Raw genomic sequence first — 13,222 nt, forward strand, 5'->3', positions numbered from 1 at the left:
GTAATGTTTTAGCGACGATGTTTTACAGTGAGAATTATTCAATGTGTTATGTCTGTTTGTCTGTGGTCTAATCGTGAATCGTTTATAAATATCTTTCTCAAAATATTGCTACCAATCGTTACCAATGTTAAAATATCGATTGTGTTGCCTGATCAAAATATCGATTTCTGTTGTAAAATCAAAATATCGATACACAACTGCTGATTTTATTTGTGATTTTTTATCTGCATAATTTCTAGTTTCGATCCCATGTCATCTGGGGTGTACTGATTTCGTTGTTGGTTGCTAATCCTCGGGTCCACGGCTGCTGTTGATGAGCTTATCAACGACAGGCAAACACACTCAAGTATGTGGTGTATTGAAATTTCTGTAAATCTTTCATACATGAATTCAATATTTATTTGTCATAACCATCAACCAGTCAGCCATGTAGGTGTAATAGAGGTCAAAAAGGTATCAATTTTCCTCATTGGGTTCCAAATACCGAGAATCTCACCACGCATGCTATCACGGGTTATTAAATATATAGACGTAAACTTGAAGAACTACAATGGTAAACATTTGCTGCACGGCGGCCATCGGTCTTCTTGTTCATTTACCGGCAGATTGCTTCTTCCGATGAAATGTCGAATATGTCAATAAATAATATAAACATTGTTATCTGTCACCTGGTGTGTTTTGAACTCTCTTTAACCAGCGATGCAAATCGATAACAAGGAGATTATAAATGTGCATCGATGGTAATCTTTGTTGTTCTTTGTCAAAGTTCAAAGTTACGATGATATCAGTATTTAAATATTTATGGATGAATATTTGTACAGAATACTACAGTCCATGTCGAAATTAAAAGAAATTTAGTATGGTACCTGTATAGATTACTATCATATGACCGATGAAGAAATAATCTTAAATGTAAGTATCGATCAATAAAGATTTTTAAATGTGTCGAAAAAAATCGCAATCATAGAAATTTTAAAGTAAAGAATTGCCGACATAAATCTTTATTTCTGTATAAATAACTTTGAAGAAGTTTCACGAACGGTTGGTCGGGTTCAGTTCTGACCAATCTGAGTGGATCTACCCAGATTTGAATACACGGAGATGAAAAACAACCCAAAATTAAGTACTTTTCCCTCAATTCCGGGGTTCAGCCCAATAACCCAAATTTGAGTAAATCGCATATAGTAGTTTCCATTTAACACCAGCAAAAAAAATTACCTACTCTTAAGTATATTCTACCCAAAATTAAGTTTAATTCTCACAAATTTGAGAATATGCAATTTACTCAAAAGTAACTTATTGGGCTGAACTATATCGTTGGGTCGAATCTCTTGTTCCTTTTTTGACAACAATAACGAGTGCAAGTGAGAGGCTGAAGTCAAAATTAAGTAAAAAGAACTCAAATTTTGGGTAGTATTTTTTCTCCGTGTAGAAGAACTTTTTTCTTACCGTGCAGTTTCGGCGCATCGTGATTTTACCGATTTTACAGGATTTTGCCGAATTATTTTTGGAACAACCCTGATAGCACTCTTCAATCGACAGTCACGAGTTGACAGATTGACTTTTTGTTGTTGCGGTTTGTTCATCTGCTAACTGTTATTCATTCGTAAGCAGAATATTATTTATTGTTATACAGATTTGCTATTATGTAAAATATTAGGAAATTAGCCAAGTATTAATCTTAAAACAGTCGGTTTATTAGAGATGGCATCCATCTTCAGTGCACTATCAAACGTTCGTATCTTCACGGCTCATGTTAAGAATTTAGGAAGTGAATCGATTTTGAAAACTTCAAGGCAACTTGCATATTCATCCCAACACTATCGAAGAAGGCAATTTTCTACGGAAGCCAAACCCGCCGAGCATTGCAATGTTGGTACGATCGGACATGTGGATCATGGTAAGACTACATTGACGGCCGCTATTACCAAGGTACTGTCGAGGAACGGTCGTGCGAACTATATACCCTATGACCAGATTGACCGAGCACCAGAAGAGAAAGCGCGTGGAATTACGATCAATGCCGCACACATTGGCTACAGCACTGAGAAACGACATTATGCTCACACAGACTGCCCAGGACATGCCGATTATGTGAAAAATATGATCTCCGGTGCATCTCAAATGGATGGAGCAATACTCGTAGTGGCCGCAACCGATGGACAGATGCCTCAAACTAGAGAGCATCTGTTGCTTGCAAGACAAGTTGGGGTTGAAAAGATTGTTGTATTTATAAACAAAGCTGACCAGGTAGATCAAGAGGTTATTGAGTTGGTGGAGATCGAGTTACGTGAGCTGTTGAGCGATTTCGGTTTCGACGGTATCAACAGTCCAGTCATCGTAGGTTCTGCTCTTATGGCACTTCAGGGTGATCAGTCAGAGATGGGTGAACCATCAATAAATCGCCTGTTGAAAGCAATTGATGGATATGTACCGACGCCCACAAGAGATGTAACTTCACCTTTTCTACTGCCTATCGATAATGCATTCACTGTTCCTGGACGAGGGACAGTTGTGGTTGGAACCCTAGCCCGGGGGACAATCAAGAAGAACGATGACGCCGAACTGTTGGGATTCGACGAGCAAGTTAAAACTACTATTGGAGGTGTTCAAGTCTTCAAAAAAGACGTTGCTCTAGCAAAAGCTGGCGATAATATTGGTACTTTGCTAAGAAATGTCAAAATCACGGCAGTTCAACGTGGAATGCTTCTCTGTGCAGCTGGAAGCGCAAGAGTTTCAAATCATTTCGACGGAACTGTATACCTGCTGGCTAAAAACGAAGGTGGACGATCTAAGCCTCTCACTTCCAAATACATACAGCAGCTATTCAGTAAAACATGGAACGTGCCATGTAGAGTGGACCTTGTTGGCCAAGAAATGCTCATGCCAGGAGATCACGGCGCTATTCGTTTGACTCTGTTGCGAAAGATGGTGATGTCTTGTGGACAAACGTTTACTATACGAGAGAATGGGAAAACCGTCGCCACTGGTCTGGTGACTGGTATTTTAGATTCAGTTGATTTGCCACAAAAGAAGCTGATTAAACTACACCTGGATCAGTTATGAAGACCAAAAAAGTAGATACATGCACTGTTAAAGTCTACATGGATTTATTTCATTTTCATCCGAAACGTCCTAATCAGAAAATTGTGTCAGTCTGCCTCCAGATGAAATTTTGCTTTGTTTTGCAGACAGTATGTTGGTTACAATGATGTGATCGGCTAGTAAATGCTCTAAGAAATTTGTAATTTAAACTTGTTTATTAGACGTTCAGATCGTAGTACTACATTCAGTATCGATCGACTAAGTTACAAAGATATATGGCGTACTTTCACCGTAAGTGCAAGATTATATTTGGATAAATCGAAATTCTCAATTGGAATGAGGTAGCATGATGCTTCCGTTTACTGTCTTCGTCAACTCATCGATTGTTTCCGTCCAATCGATTTCAGCGATCTTTGGAATGGTTGCCGTAATCAATTGAGTTACTTTCGTAACATTCTTTTTGAATGTGGCCAACACATCAGCCACATTTACATTTTCTCCACAATCTCTCCAGCAATCGTAATCGGTGGCCATTGCAATGGCAGCATAGCAGAGTCCAGCTTCTTTTGCCAGGACGACTTCCGGCAGGAGAGTCATATTGACCAAATCGGCACCCCACTGGCGGAACAGGTTACTCTCAGCTTTGCTCGAGAAACGAGGACCCTCGATTGTTACGACGGTACCATTGTTGTGTATTCCAGGTATACCCAGCTCCTTGGCGGCTTCAATCAACACGTCGCGAGTCCTATTGCAAAATGCTGGCTCCATCGGTACATGGCAAACACCAACAAGCATATCATTGCCGTCGTAGAACGTTTGAGCACGCTTGGTTGTGCGGTCGATAAAATTGTCCGGAATGACAATATCTCCCGGCTGAATTTTCTCCTTCAGAGATCCGGTTGCTGTTGATACAATCACATGGGTGCAACCTAAAGTTTTCAATGCCCAGATGTTTGCACGATAATTGACATTAGATGGCATAATGGAATGGTTCCTTCCATGGCGCGCTAGCAGAACGCAATCTACTCCAGCAATCTTCCCTTCAATCAGCACATCCGATGGATTGCCGAAATGCGTACTGACCACCTTCTCCGAACGGGATTCCAAGATCTGACTGTCATCCAGTCCTGAACCTCCGATGATTCCGATCTAAGATGAAAATACATTTGGGTGGGATACTCACTTTTGTATTGCTACATTATTTGTTAGTATGTGCTTTTGTCTAACCTTAATGGCTGGTCGCATTGTTGAAATCGACGATGTTTGATTTCTTAAACAGGAAGTTTACTTCCAATGATTAGAACGTAACCACTTTTTCTTTTATTCCGGAACAGGAGATAGCGCTACTCTTCAGCTAAACACTGTTCTGATACTATGCTTTATCAGAGATACGCCGAACTGGAATGAGGCTATAGATTAGTATTGATTAAATCACTTAAAAGTGCATTCGTCTCCGACAAACAAAACTTTATAATCTTACCCGGGATTACTACAGTAACAGCTTTACCTTTTAGAAAATAGTTGAAATTAAATCAAATCAATCTTAAAGTACTCACAAGCTTTCAGGTTAATACTAAGTAATTTATTAAAATTTAACAATAAGTCAATACTTTTCATGACGTTTTAGTGCAGTTAACCGGCTGATCTTTTTTCGCTTTTTCACAAGCTTTTACATCTCACGGTCATCAACTCAACTCTCACGACTCATTAGTTAGAGCTCACTGACGACTGGACCGACCATCGAGTGATTCATCGACAAAAGTCAAATCAAGATGAACATTTCAAAAGGTCCTATCTACAGTTATCGACTTTCTCTTTTGTTAACCACGACTCAAACGCATTTCGTATACTATTTTCAACACATAGTTTGATAAAGGAGACATTATCCAGCGCCCGAAACGACAAACACAACTGGAAATTTTTTGTTGTTTAATGTTGTTGCAGCTGAGTTATTAACGCAAGAGAAAGTCAATAAAGAAAATCGACCAAAGCAGATAGAACTTTTTGAAATGTATATCTATAAATATTCGTACACACATATAATAATTCGAGCAACTCAAGACCAACAATTGAAAAGGCCTCAACTCCATTTTGTAAACAAACCTTGTAAGGCTATTTTCTCGCGAACCGAAACCTACATTCGCAAACCTATAACACAATCGGGTAGAGGAGAATTTCCCCTACCTGTTCATTTTGTTGGTTTGCGTTGGCGGACTGCAGTTCACGGCAAAATGGCCTTACAAGGTTTGTTTATAAAATGGGGTTGGGGCCTTTTCAATTGTTGGTCTTGAATTAATCATATTGTCGAGCAGTTTTGAGACGACCTTCTACCAGCGATTTTACGGAAATGAAACAATAAATTCCAGATTTTTCAAGCATATTACAAATAAGACCTTATTTTCTCGAGGTTGTAGAAGAAAAAATATCAAAATATTGACCAATTTGTCAAGCACCAGCGATTTCACAAAACTGGACCAACTAATTTCTATTTTTTTTATGAAACGCACAAATGTTGGCTACTTTTCTCGTGGTCCTAGAAGAAAAAATCTCAAAATGATGTTTTATGTTTTATTTCAAAGTTGTTTAATGTTTTATTTCAAAGTTCGAGTGGTAGTAAACGTCATTTTAACTGCTCGAATAAAGTGGTTAATTGTTCCACGTTAAAGTTCGAGTGGTAGGAAACGTCATATTAAACTGCTCGAATGAAATGATCCATTGGTAAATCCTCGAGTAAAACACTGTCCAGACTGGAGAGTTATAACAACAATCAATACGAAACTAACGATTTTAAATTGGCTCACCACTTTAGTAGCCTATTGGTCCCAAGCAAACGATTAACGTACCCTATTCTAGTTGAAATTCTATTACTACAGTATATGTTTGTTTTGATTCGCTATGAAAGTTTGACAGATAACATCAGGGGTGTGTGGATTCATGCAGAACATGCAGGGGTGAGTGAAATAGCTTGGGACTGCTTGGGACCGTTGTTCTGGTACTGAGTGAGCCAAAAATAATAATGATTTTCTTCGGGACCCAGTGGTCTTAGAGTTACCTCTATGGTTATAACATGTTATAACGGTTGTCAACTAATTGCAACGCAGAAACCACCATCAAGATAGCGCTATAACATGTTATAACCAACAATCAATACGAAACTAACGATTTTAAATTGGCTCACCACTTTAGTAGCCTATTGGTCCCAAGCAAACGATTAACGTACCCTATTCTAGTTGAAATTCTATTACTACAGTATATGTTTGTTTTGATTCGCTATGAAAGTTTGACAGATAACATCAGGGGTGTGTGGATTCATGCAGAACATGCAGGGGTGAGTGAAATAGCTTGGGACTGCTTGGGACCGTTGTTCTGGTACTGAGTGAGCCAAAAATAATAATGATTTTCTTCGGGACCCAGTGGTCTTAGAGTTACCTCTATGTTATAACTCTGTATTCTGAACGTACTATAAATCAAAGTTGGCCCCCGTAGAGAACACTTAGATGAAAAACTACCCAACATTAAGTACTTTTCCCTCAATTAATCACTTAATTCGAGCAGTTAAAATGACGTTTATTACCACTCGAACTTTGAAATAAAACATTATTTTGAGATTTGTTCTTCTAGAACCGCGAGGAAAGTAGCCAACATTTGTGCGTTTCACAAAAAAATAGAAATTAGTTGGTCCAGTTTTGTGGAATCGCTGGTAGAAAGTCACACCAAAACTGCTTGACAAAGTGGTCAATTCCCGGGTTCAGCCTGGGGTGGGACGTTGTTAGCTGATCTCAGTGCAAATAATCGGTCGCACGTCTGTCCCAGAAAATAGTCATTAATTTCCACGAATTCTTCATTGTCTGCGAACCAATGTGCTGTCCTCCTATGGAACGGGAACCGACTGACTACGCCTCCCCTGTAAACGGAATCCCAGAGTGATGGTTCCGTGGTCGTATTACACTCGATTTGCCATGAGCCTCCAACTGGCAAAATTTGCTGCTGGGGGAACGTCCAGTACCGTTTTTATCATGAAAAGTCGAAGTCGAAATCGATCAGAGCTATCGAAAACAAAAATCTAGGCAAAAATGAAAGCTGCAGTAAACATAAACAACAACGGTGAAACGTCATTGAGTGTATGTGTTAAAGTTACACTGTTATTTTTTTTACTTTGAAGCTGTCCGCTTGACAGTTAATATCTAAAAATTATAATAATTACCAATTTGAGCAATTTTTACACCAAATATTACTGCAGATCAAGCTCGAGATCAAGTTGTACTTCCCCTAGCAACAAACAGATTATTGACTCTACAATCGGTTTCTTGATCCAAAAATGTTTGTCTTTGAATTAACCGAATAATATATTTGAACTAGTATTTGAATCAATACCAAAAATATATTAGGGCCTGAGCCAAAAATATATCCATTTGAATTTAAAAATCATTTATCTACACCGAAAATAGTTTTCATGTAGCTTTCATTGGAAACGCACATGATATTCATCCATAATCAAAATTAATGGAGTTCATCTGAATTTCACATAGCCTTTATGCGATCACATTAATTTAATATGATTTTTCATATGAATGTCATCGACCACATATTATTCATGTGATTTTGTGATGGGATTTGCAGCTATGTGATCACAAGAAAGCTATGTGAAATTCACATAAATTACATCAATTAGATATGTGATAATTTTTTTGAGTGTACGTGTCTCAAATACTGCCTTGACAAACTATAGAAATGTTATGTGTTATTCATAAAAACTTCCCATCACATCGTTTATGTTGTAATCGAGGTTGTAAAAATATAGAATACCGTTTTTATATGGATCACGTCATTCGAGCAGTTTGAAATGACGTTTCTTACCACTCGTACTTTAACGTGGAACAATATTATGATATTTTTTTTTCTACAACCTAGAGAAAATCCGGTCTTATTTGTAATATGCTTTAAAAATCTGGAATTTATTGTTTCATTTCCTTGAAATCGCTGGCAGAAGGTCGTTCCAAAACTGCTCGACAATATGATTAATTGTGAACAGTAATTTGGCCGTTCTCCCACTTATCGATGAGAAAAAGTTGACAATTCTCGTCTTGCACTGGCTTATGGAAAACTCAAAAATAAATAAAATCAAAAAAGCTTAAACAGTTTGCAAATTCCCGCTTCACTTTATTGAGTTCGAGCCACGATTACTTTCGGTAGTAGTTGTGGATAACTGACCATCAGCCGGAAAGGAATCTGCCCGATATCGCTGAACGTCTTACCTCCACGGTGGTTGATGATTGAGAGAGGAAAATGCCGTGTCCAGTTCGTTGTCCTCGCAACGCTCATCATGGCTTACTACGAGTCCCTGCGATAATGCTGAATGTTCAGCACACTGCACAGAGAAGCATTGGGCGCTCTTTGCACCCACACATATCTTCCCTTCACTCATAAAATTCGTTTCATGGTTATAGATCCTTCCCTGTTTCACGAGTTCTCTGTTCCTCAGTCCACTTAATAACTGTGCACGCACGAATCTGTCCTCGTCGTCAACGCTGTAGTTGCACGATCGTGCTTTACACATCAACCCGGCGTGAAAAGCGACCGCCGTTTTCCTGCTTCTTTCTAGAAAAAGCCTCGTGCTCTGCTGCCGTGTCCGTCATCGACCGTAGGTTGGTTTTGATGTTCGTAACGAAGACTCGGTAGCAGTCCAGGTTTGTCAAGCTTGGGCGAAGCTTTGCGCCTTTGCGGTTTTCACGATTCCTTGCAGTTCGTCGCCCATGGAGAGGAAGAGTAATTGAGTCCTCTTAATTGGAATATTAACTTTACCGAGCGAAGCACCTATCTCGAAGTTTGCTAAGTAACGATTCCATTCCTCCCACATTTTATTGGCGGCGATGCCACTTGGGAACGGTTTCATGTGATCCCAGCGGATGCTGAAGGATGAACTTCCACCGACACTTGCATAAGCGTTTACTTCGCTAGAGACGTTCCAGCTGTTATCAGCATTTCTAGGCATCGTCGGTCCAGAGTTTGACTGAAAGCGGCTCAGGGCGTCATTTATACCCGCGAGTATTTTCTCCATACGGTCGATCCGTTTGACGTTACTGGTGTGTTCCAGTGTGTCCTGGCTTGCGTTTTCGGTGGGGATTGCTTCAGGGGTATGGGTTAACCGATGGCGATCTCGATGAATAAGCAGATGTACCATCCGAGTTCGATTTTTTGGCATCGTGTGTGTCGGTATCGTAGTCACTAGCATCACTTTCTGAGATGGTGCTGCTGTCGCTACTAGAAATCATCTCAGAGTCGATTTTGTTATCGATTTGAACATCTTCCTCAACGCAGCCGGTTGGTTTGTCAACCACTCGAACATACCTGCCGTTACTCTCAGTCATATTTCTAGGATCTGCTCTCGGGTCCACGTGATCATAAGATCCACAGCGCGATTTTTTTTAATCCTCTCTGTTAATGCACAATGTGTCCGGTGCGCGATCGTAAGATCCGCTGCTAAGGACCTGTAATCATTTCATCAATGCGCGACCTTTCCGATCCGCTTTTCAAATGCGCGACGGTTTGATCCGCTTGCGCGACTTTTTATGCCCGCTTCCCCAATGCGCGATCTATCTGATCCGCTCATCTTGTGCACAATCTCAATAGATTTGCGTTTTATGCATAAAAAAAAAATCGAAGCGTGATTTTTTTAATCGACTCAATCTAACCTAACCTTTTTTTTCTATGCGGCGTTGAAAATTTTGGGAGATTCCTTTCCGGCTCCTAATCGAGGTTCAGATTTTTACGTTGCAGCAAAGGTTGGTTGTTGCAACTCCTGGCAGGATCGCCATTGTGGATAACTGACCATCAGCCGGAAAGGAATCTGCCCGATATCGCTGAACGTCTTACCTCCACGGTGGTTGATGATTGAGAGAGGAAAATGCCGTGTCCAGTTCGTTGTCCTCGCAACGCTCATCATGGCTTACTACGAGTCCCTGCGATAATGCTGAATGTTCAGCACACTGCACAGAGAAGCATTGGGCGCTCTTTGCACCCACACAGTAGTCGAGGTAGTAGTCATGCATGATTAAATACGAAATAATCACTTGTTGAGAAAAAAATTATCTATTCAGCATTAAATTTTATTCTTTTAGATTATTAATATATACTCAAAAATGATTAAGATTCAATCAAAAAAGATTAAAATTCAATCAAAAAGGATTAAAATAGAATCAAAAATGATTAAAATTTATTCAAACAAGATAACTTTCAATTTAACTAACCATGATTAAACCGAGGATTAAACTGGGTTTAATATCAGATGATTATTTTTTAGCAAGAGATAATCAATTTTTAATCATTCGATATGATTAAACCATAGAGGTAACTCTAAGATTAGAAGATCCCGAAACAACGTGCTCAACTTTTTGGCCCAGCTCTGGTACTATCTTCAGTCCCAAGCTAATCGATGCACCCCTCGAAACATAGGAAAAACCAATAACCCCTCATTTTGTCTGTCAAACTTTCATAGCGAATCAAAACAAACATTGCGTAGTACTAGAATTTCGACTAGAATGGGATACGTTAATCGTTTGCTTGGGACCAATAGGCTAGTCAAGTAGTGAGCCAATTTAAAATCGTTAGTTTCGTATTGATTGTTGCTTAAACTGAGTTTAATGTGAAATAGATTAAATTTTAAGCGAAATGAGAAGTATTTATTTTATCAGGTAAGGTACAAGCAAACCACTTTCGGTGTCCCACTCGAACTTCGGGATAAAACAATATTGTTAGATTTTTTTCTTCTAGAATTACGAGAAAAGTAACCAAAATTTATTCGTTTCATAGTCATATGTTGGTCCACTTTTGTGCAATAAAGAGTCATGCCAATAGAGATTGCTAAAGTGTGATTGTGTCACTGATTTGTTTTCATCGGGAAAAATTTCTGCTATGAAGTTTTTTTTCCTGATGAAAACATTTTACGTATACCTATATGACGTTGTGTGCGTACGATAAACGTCAGCAATCTCTATACTGCTTGACAATGTGGTCCGTTTGTCGTGTCACTCTGGCGGCCACTGACATTAAATTTTGATTTTCACCGAAAAGTGCTCGAATGGTGAGTTGACAATCGCGGTGTAAACTACGGCGGTGTTTCTACTGAGACCAACCGCGTCACTCTCTCACCGAAGCGCTCACTCCGGACTCCGCATCGAGCTGTCAAAATGTGAAATCGTTTTAGTTTTTCTCTTGCAATCAGAATCGTTAGAATCCAAAACGAAAACGTAAACAGAGATCTTTTTCACTGAAAAACTTATTCGCTAACTTAATTAATGTAAAACTATAGCAATTAAACTTAACGGAAAAGAAACGCTGTCAAAAGTTAATGTGATATAGTGATAATAGCTTTATAAGATCAGAGGTTCATTGTGCGTTTCTACAGGGGAGCACAAAGTTGAAAAGTACTAGTCCAAAATGATCGATCCAAATGTAATAGAAATAAACGAAATCAAAGGATTTGTTACTTTCTTGCAGAGCGTAAGTATATTTTAGTGTGGTGCAATGTTAGTTCTGCAGGTAATTTCGTGCACAAACATTTTCATGAAATTAACGCAACAACTGCAGAAACCAACCTAGGACAAGGTCAAGGGAGAAAAGCTATTGCCTTGCGTCTGTACATTTTTTTTGTTATGGGTAGCAATTTATGTACATACAGAATTAATAACGATGTAACCATTTGTTCTTGTATGCAATCCCCAGATTGACTGGTACGATCCTTGGCTTATCGGATTAATAGCGTTCCATATTTGCATTACATCGACTGCATTGTTGACTCGGAATTGTGGCAATTTTCAAGTCTTCCTATTTTTAGTTTTGTGTAAGTAGCATTTCCTAATGAACAATCGTAATGTTTTTTTTTTTGGGAAAGCTAATCCAATATTTCTTTTTAGTATTAATGGTCTATTTTTCCGAAAGCATTAATGAATATGCTGCCGTAAATTGGAGGATCTTTTCAAAACAGCAGTATTTTGATGACAAAGGCTTATTCATATCAATAGTATTCTCCGTGCCGATATTGCTCAACTGTATGCTGATGGTGGTATGTGTTTGCTAACTTGCATCAACTTGGCGATGATGCTGAATTCATTTTAATTTTTTAGGGAAGCTGGTTGTATCAATCCACTCAGTTGATGGCCCGCCTTAAAACAGCGCAATTGAGACAGCAAATACGCCAGTCCAACAGTCGTCATAGGATAAAAGAAGATAAAGATGAATGAAAAAATGTTTCACCCTACTTGATACAAAATATGAAATCGTGTCGATGTATTTTAGGACCTAAGCAATGAAATTTGTACAGAAAATCTTTGAAAAACGCTTTCTAATTTTCCGAAAGCAAGCCACTACCTAATGCATCATCACATAATGTCCTTGTAAGTGAAGATGTTTCCACAACTCTAAACCTTTGATATTATGTTTTACACTAAATGGGTTTAGGATTCTCAAATGTAGGAACAAGATGTTATCATGTCGCAAACAAGCGATAGGAATGTGTGTCATATAAAAACTGTACCGAAGAAATAACAATTTTATTTCTCCAGGAAATAATCCGGCTATTCAAGTTCATCTGAAAAAAATGGCCGTTAATAATAGCTGTGGTAATAAAATTCAATCAATTATGTGAATAAATTTTAAGTCAATCAAGAGATAATGAACTATACTATAACAATAATTAGGACGGATTTGTATAATACCTCATGTCTTGTTTTGCTAAAGTTTTGTTTTATGCTTGACAGCTGCGAACTACATACGCCGATGCTAAAAATTTACATAGTGTGATGTAGGTTAATTGCATACAGGTGAATAGAAATAAATGTTTGGATTGATCGAAAAACGCATTGAACAATGTTTTATTTTCAAATTTTTCAGTATGTGTTCTTTAAAATGCACTCCACCGTTTTAAAAACATATTCTCGTTTTCGTTCAAACCGTATTTTTCGTACAATAAAAAAAAGTTTTTTTTATGTAAGGTGAAGAACATGTTCAGTAGGGAGACCCTATTTCAAGCAATGGTATCTAACAAAGGGGCCACACCAAATTGTAACATTGTCACATTATCAATATTGCAATATTATTAAAAATAATTCTTAAGTGCTACAATTAATATTGTCGACCTGAAAAGAACGGTTTTGTTTTGATTGAGCGGGATGCAATCCAT

At 38.4% G+C, this 13,222-nt stretch overlaps 3 protein-coding genes across 3 annotated transcripts; 2 read left to right on the forward strand and 1 right to left on the reverse strand.

Moving 5' to 3' along the window:
• Nucleotides 1–1,617: 1,617 nt before the first annotated feature.
• On the forward strand, nucleotides 1,618–3,098 carry mEFTu2 (mitochondrial translation elongation factor Tu 2). Its single transcript, XM_065226702.1, has one exon. The coding sequence runs from the start codon at nucleotides 1,705–1,707 to the stop codon at nucleotides 3,064–3,066; it is 1,362 nt and encodes a 453-aa protein (XP_065082774.1). The 5' UTR covers nucleotides 1,618–1,704; the 3' UTR covers nucleotides 3,067–3,098.
• A 246-nt stretch (nucleotides 3,099–3,344) lies between these two features.
• Mtap (Methylthioadenosine phosphorylase) lies at nucleotides 3,345–4,421 on the reverse strand. Its single transcript, XM_065226703.1, has 2 exons — nucleotides 4,273–4,421; nucleotides 3,345–4,194 (listed from the first exon to the last, which is right to left on the reverse strand). Exons 1-2 carry the CDS (start codon nucleotides 4,288–4,290, stop codon nucleotides 3,373–3,375), a joined length of 840 nt encoding a protein of 279 aa, XP_065082775.1. The 5' UTR covers nucleotides 4,291–4,421; the 3' UTR covers nucleotides 3,345–3,372.
• Nucleotides 4,422–11,259: 6,838 nt separating this feature from the next.
• Nucleotides 11,260–12,379, forward strand: Tmem18 (transmembrane protein 18). The gene is made up of 4 exons (XM_065226704.1): nucleotides 11,260–11,544; nucleotides 11,767–11,884; nucleotides 11,958–12,106; nucleotides 12,168–12,379. The coding sequence occupies exons 1-4, from the start codon at nucleotides 11,482–11,484 to the stop codon at nucleotides 12,282–12,284; spliced, it is 447 nt and encodes a 148-aa protein (XP_065082776.1). The 5' UTR covers nucleotides 11,260–11,481; the 3' UTR covers nucleotides 12,285–12,379.
• Nucleotides 12,380–13,222: the final 843 nt, after the last annotated feature.

This window comes from Ochlerotatus camptorhynchus, unplaced genomic scaffold, assembly GCF_037179485.1.
Source record: "Ochlerotatus camptorhynchus isolate MF236.1 unplaced genomic scaffold, CSIRO-AGI_Acam_v1.1 ptg000258l, whole genome shotgun sequence".
Lineage (NCBI taxonomy): Eukaryota > Metazoa > Arthropoda > Insecta > Diptera > Culicidae > Ochlerotatus > Ochlerotatus camptorhynchus.

Bases quoted from the DNA above. Each gene is read 5' to 3' on its own strand.
- mEFTu2 (XM_065226702.1), top strand. From the start codon at position 1,705: ATGGCATCCATCTTCAGTGCACTATCAAACGTTCGTATCTTCACGGCT.
- Tmem18 (XM_065226704.1), top strand. From the start codon at position 11,482: ATGATCGATCCAAATGTAATAGAAATAAACGAAATCAAAGGATTTGTT. The intron at 11,545-11,766 runs GTAAGTATATTT...TGCAATCCCCAG, and splicing joins TTGTTACTTTCTTGCAGAGC to ATTGACTGGTACGATCCTTG. The intron at 11,885-11,957 runs GTAAGTAGCATT...ATTTCTTTTTAG, and splicing joins CTTCCTATTTTTAGTTTTGT to TATTAATGGTCTATTTTTCC.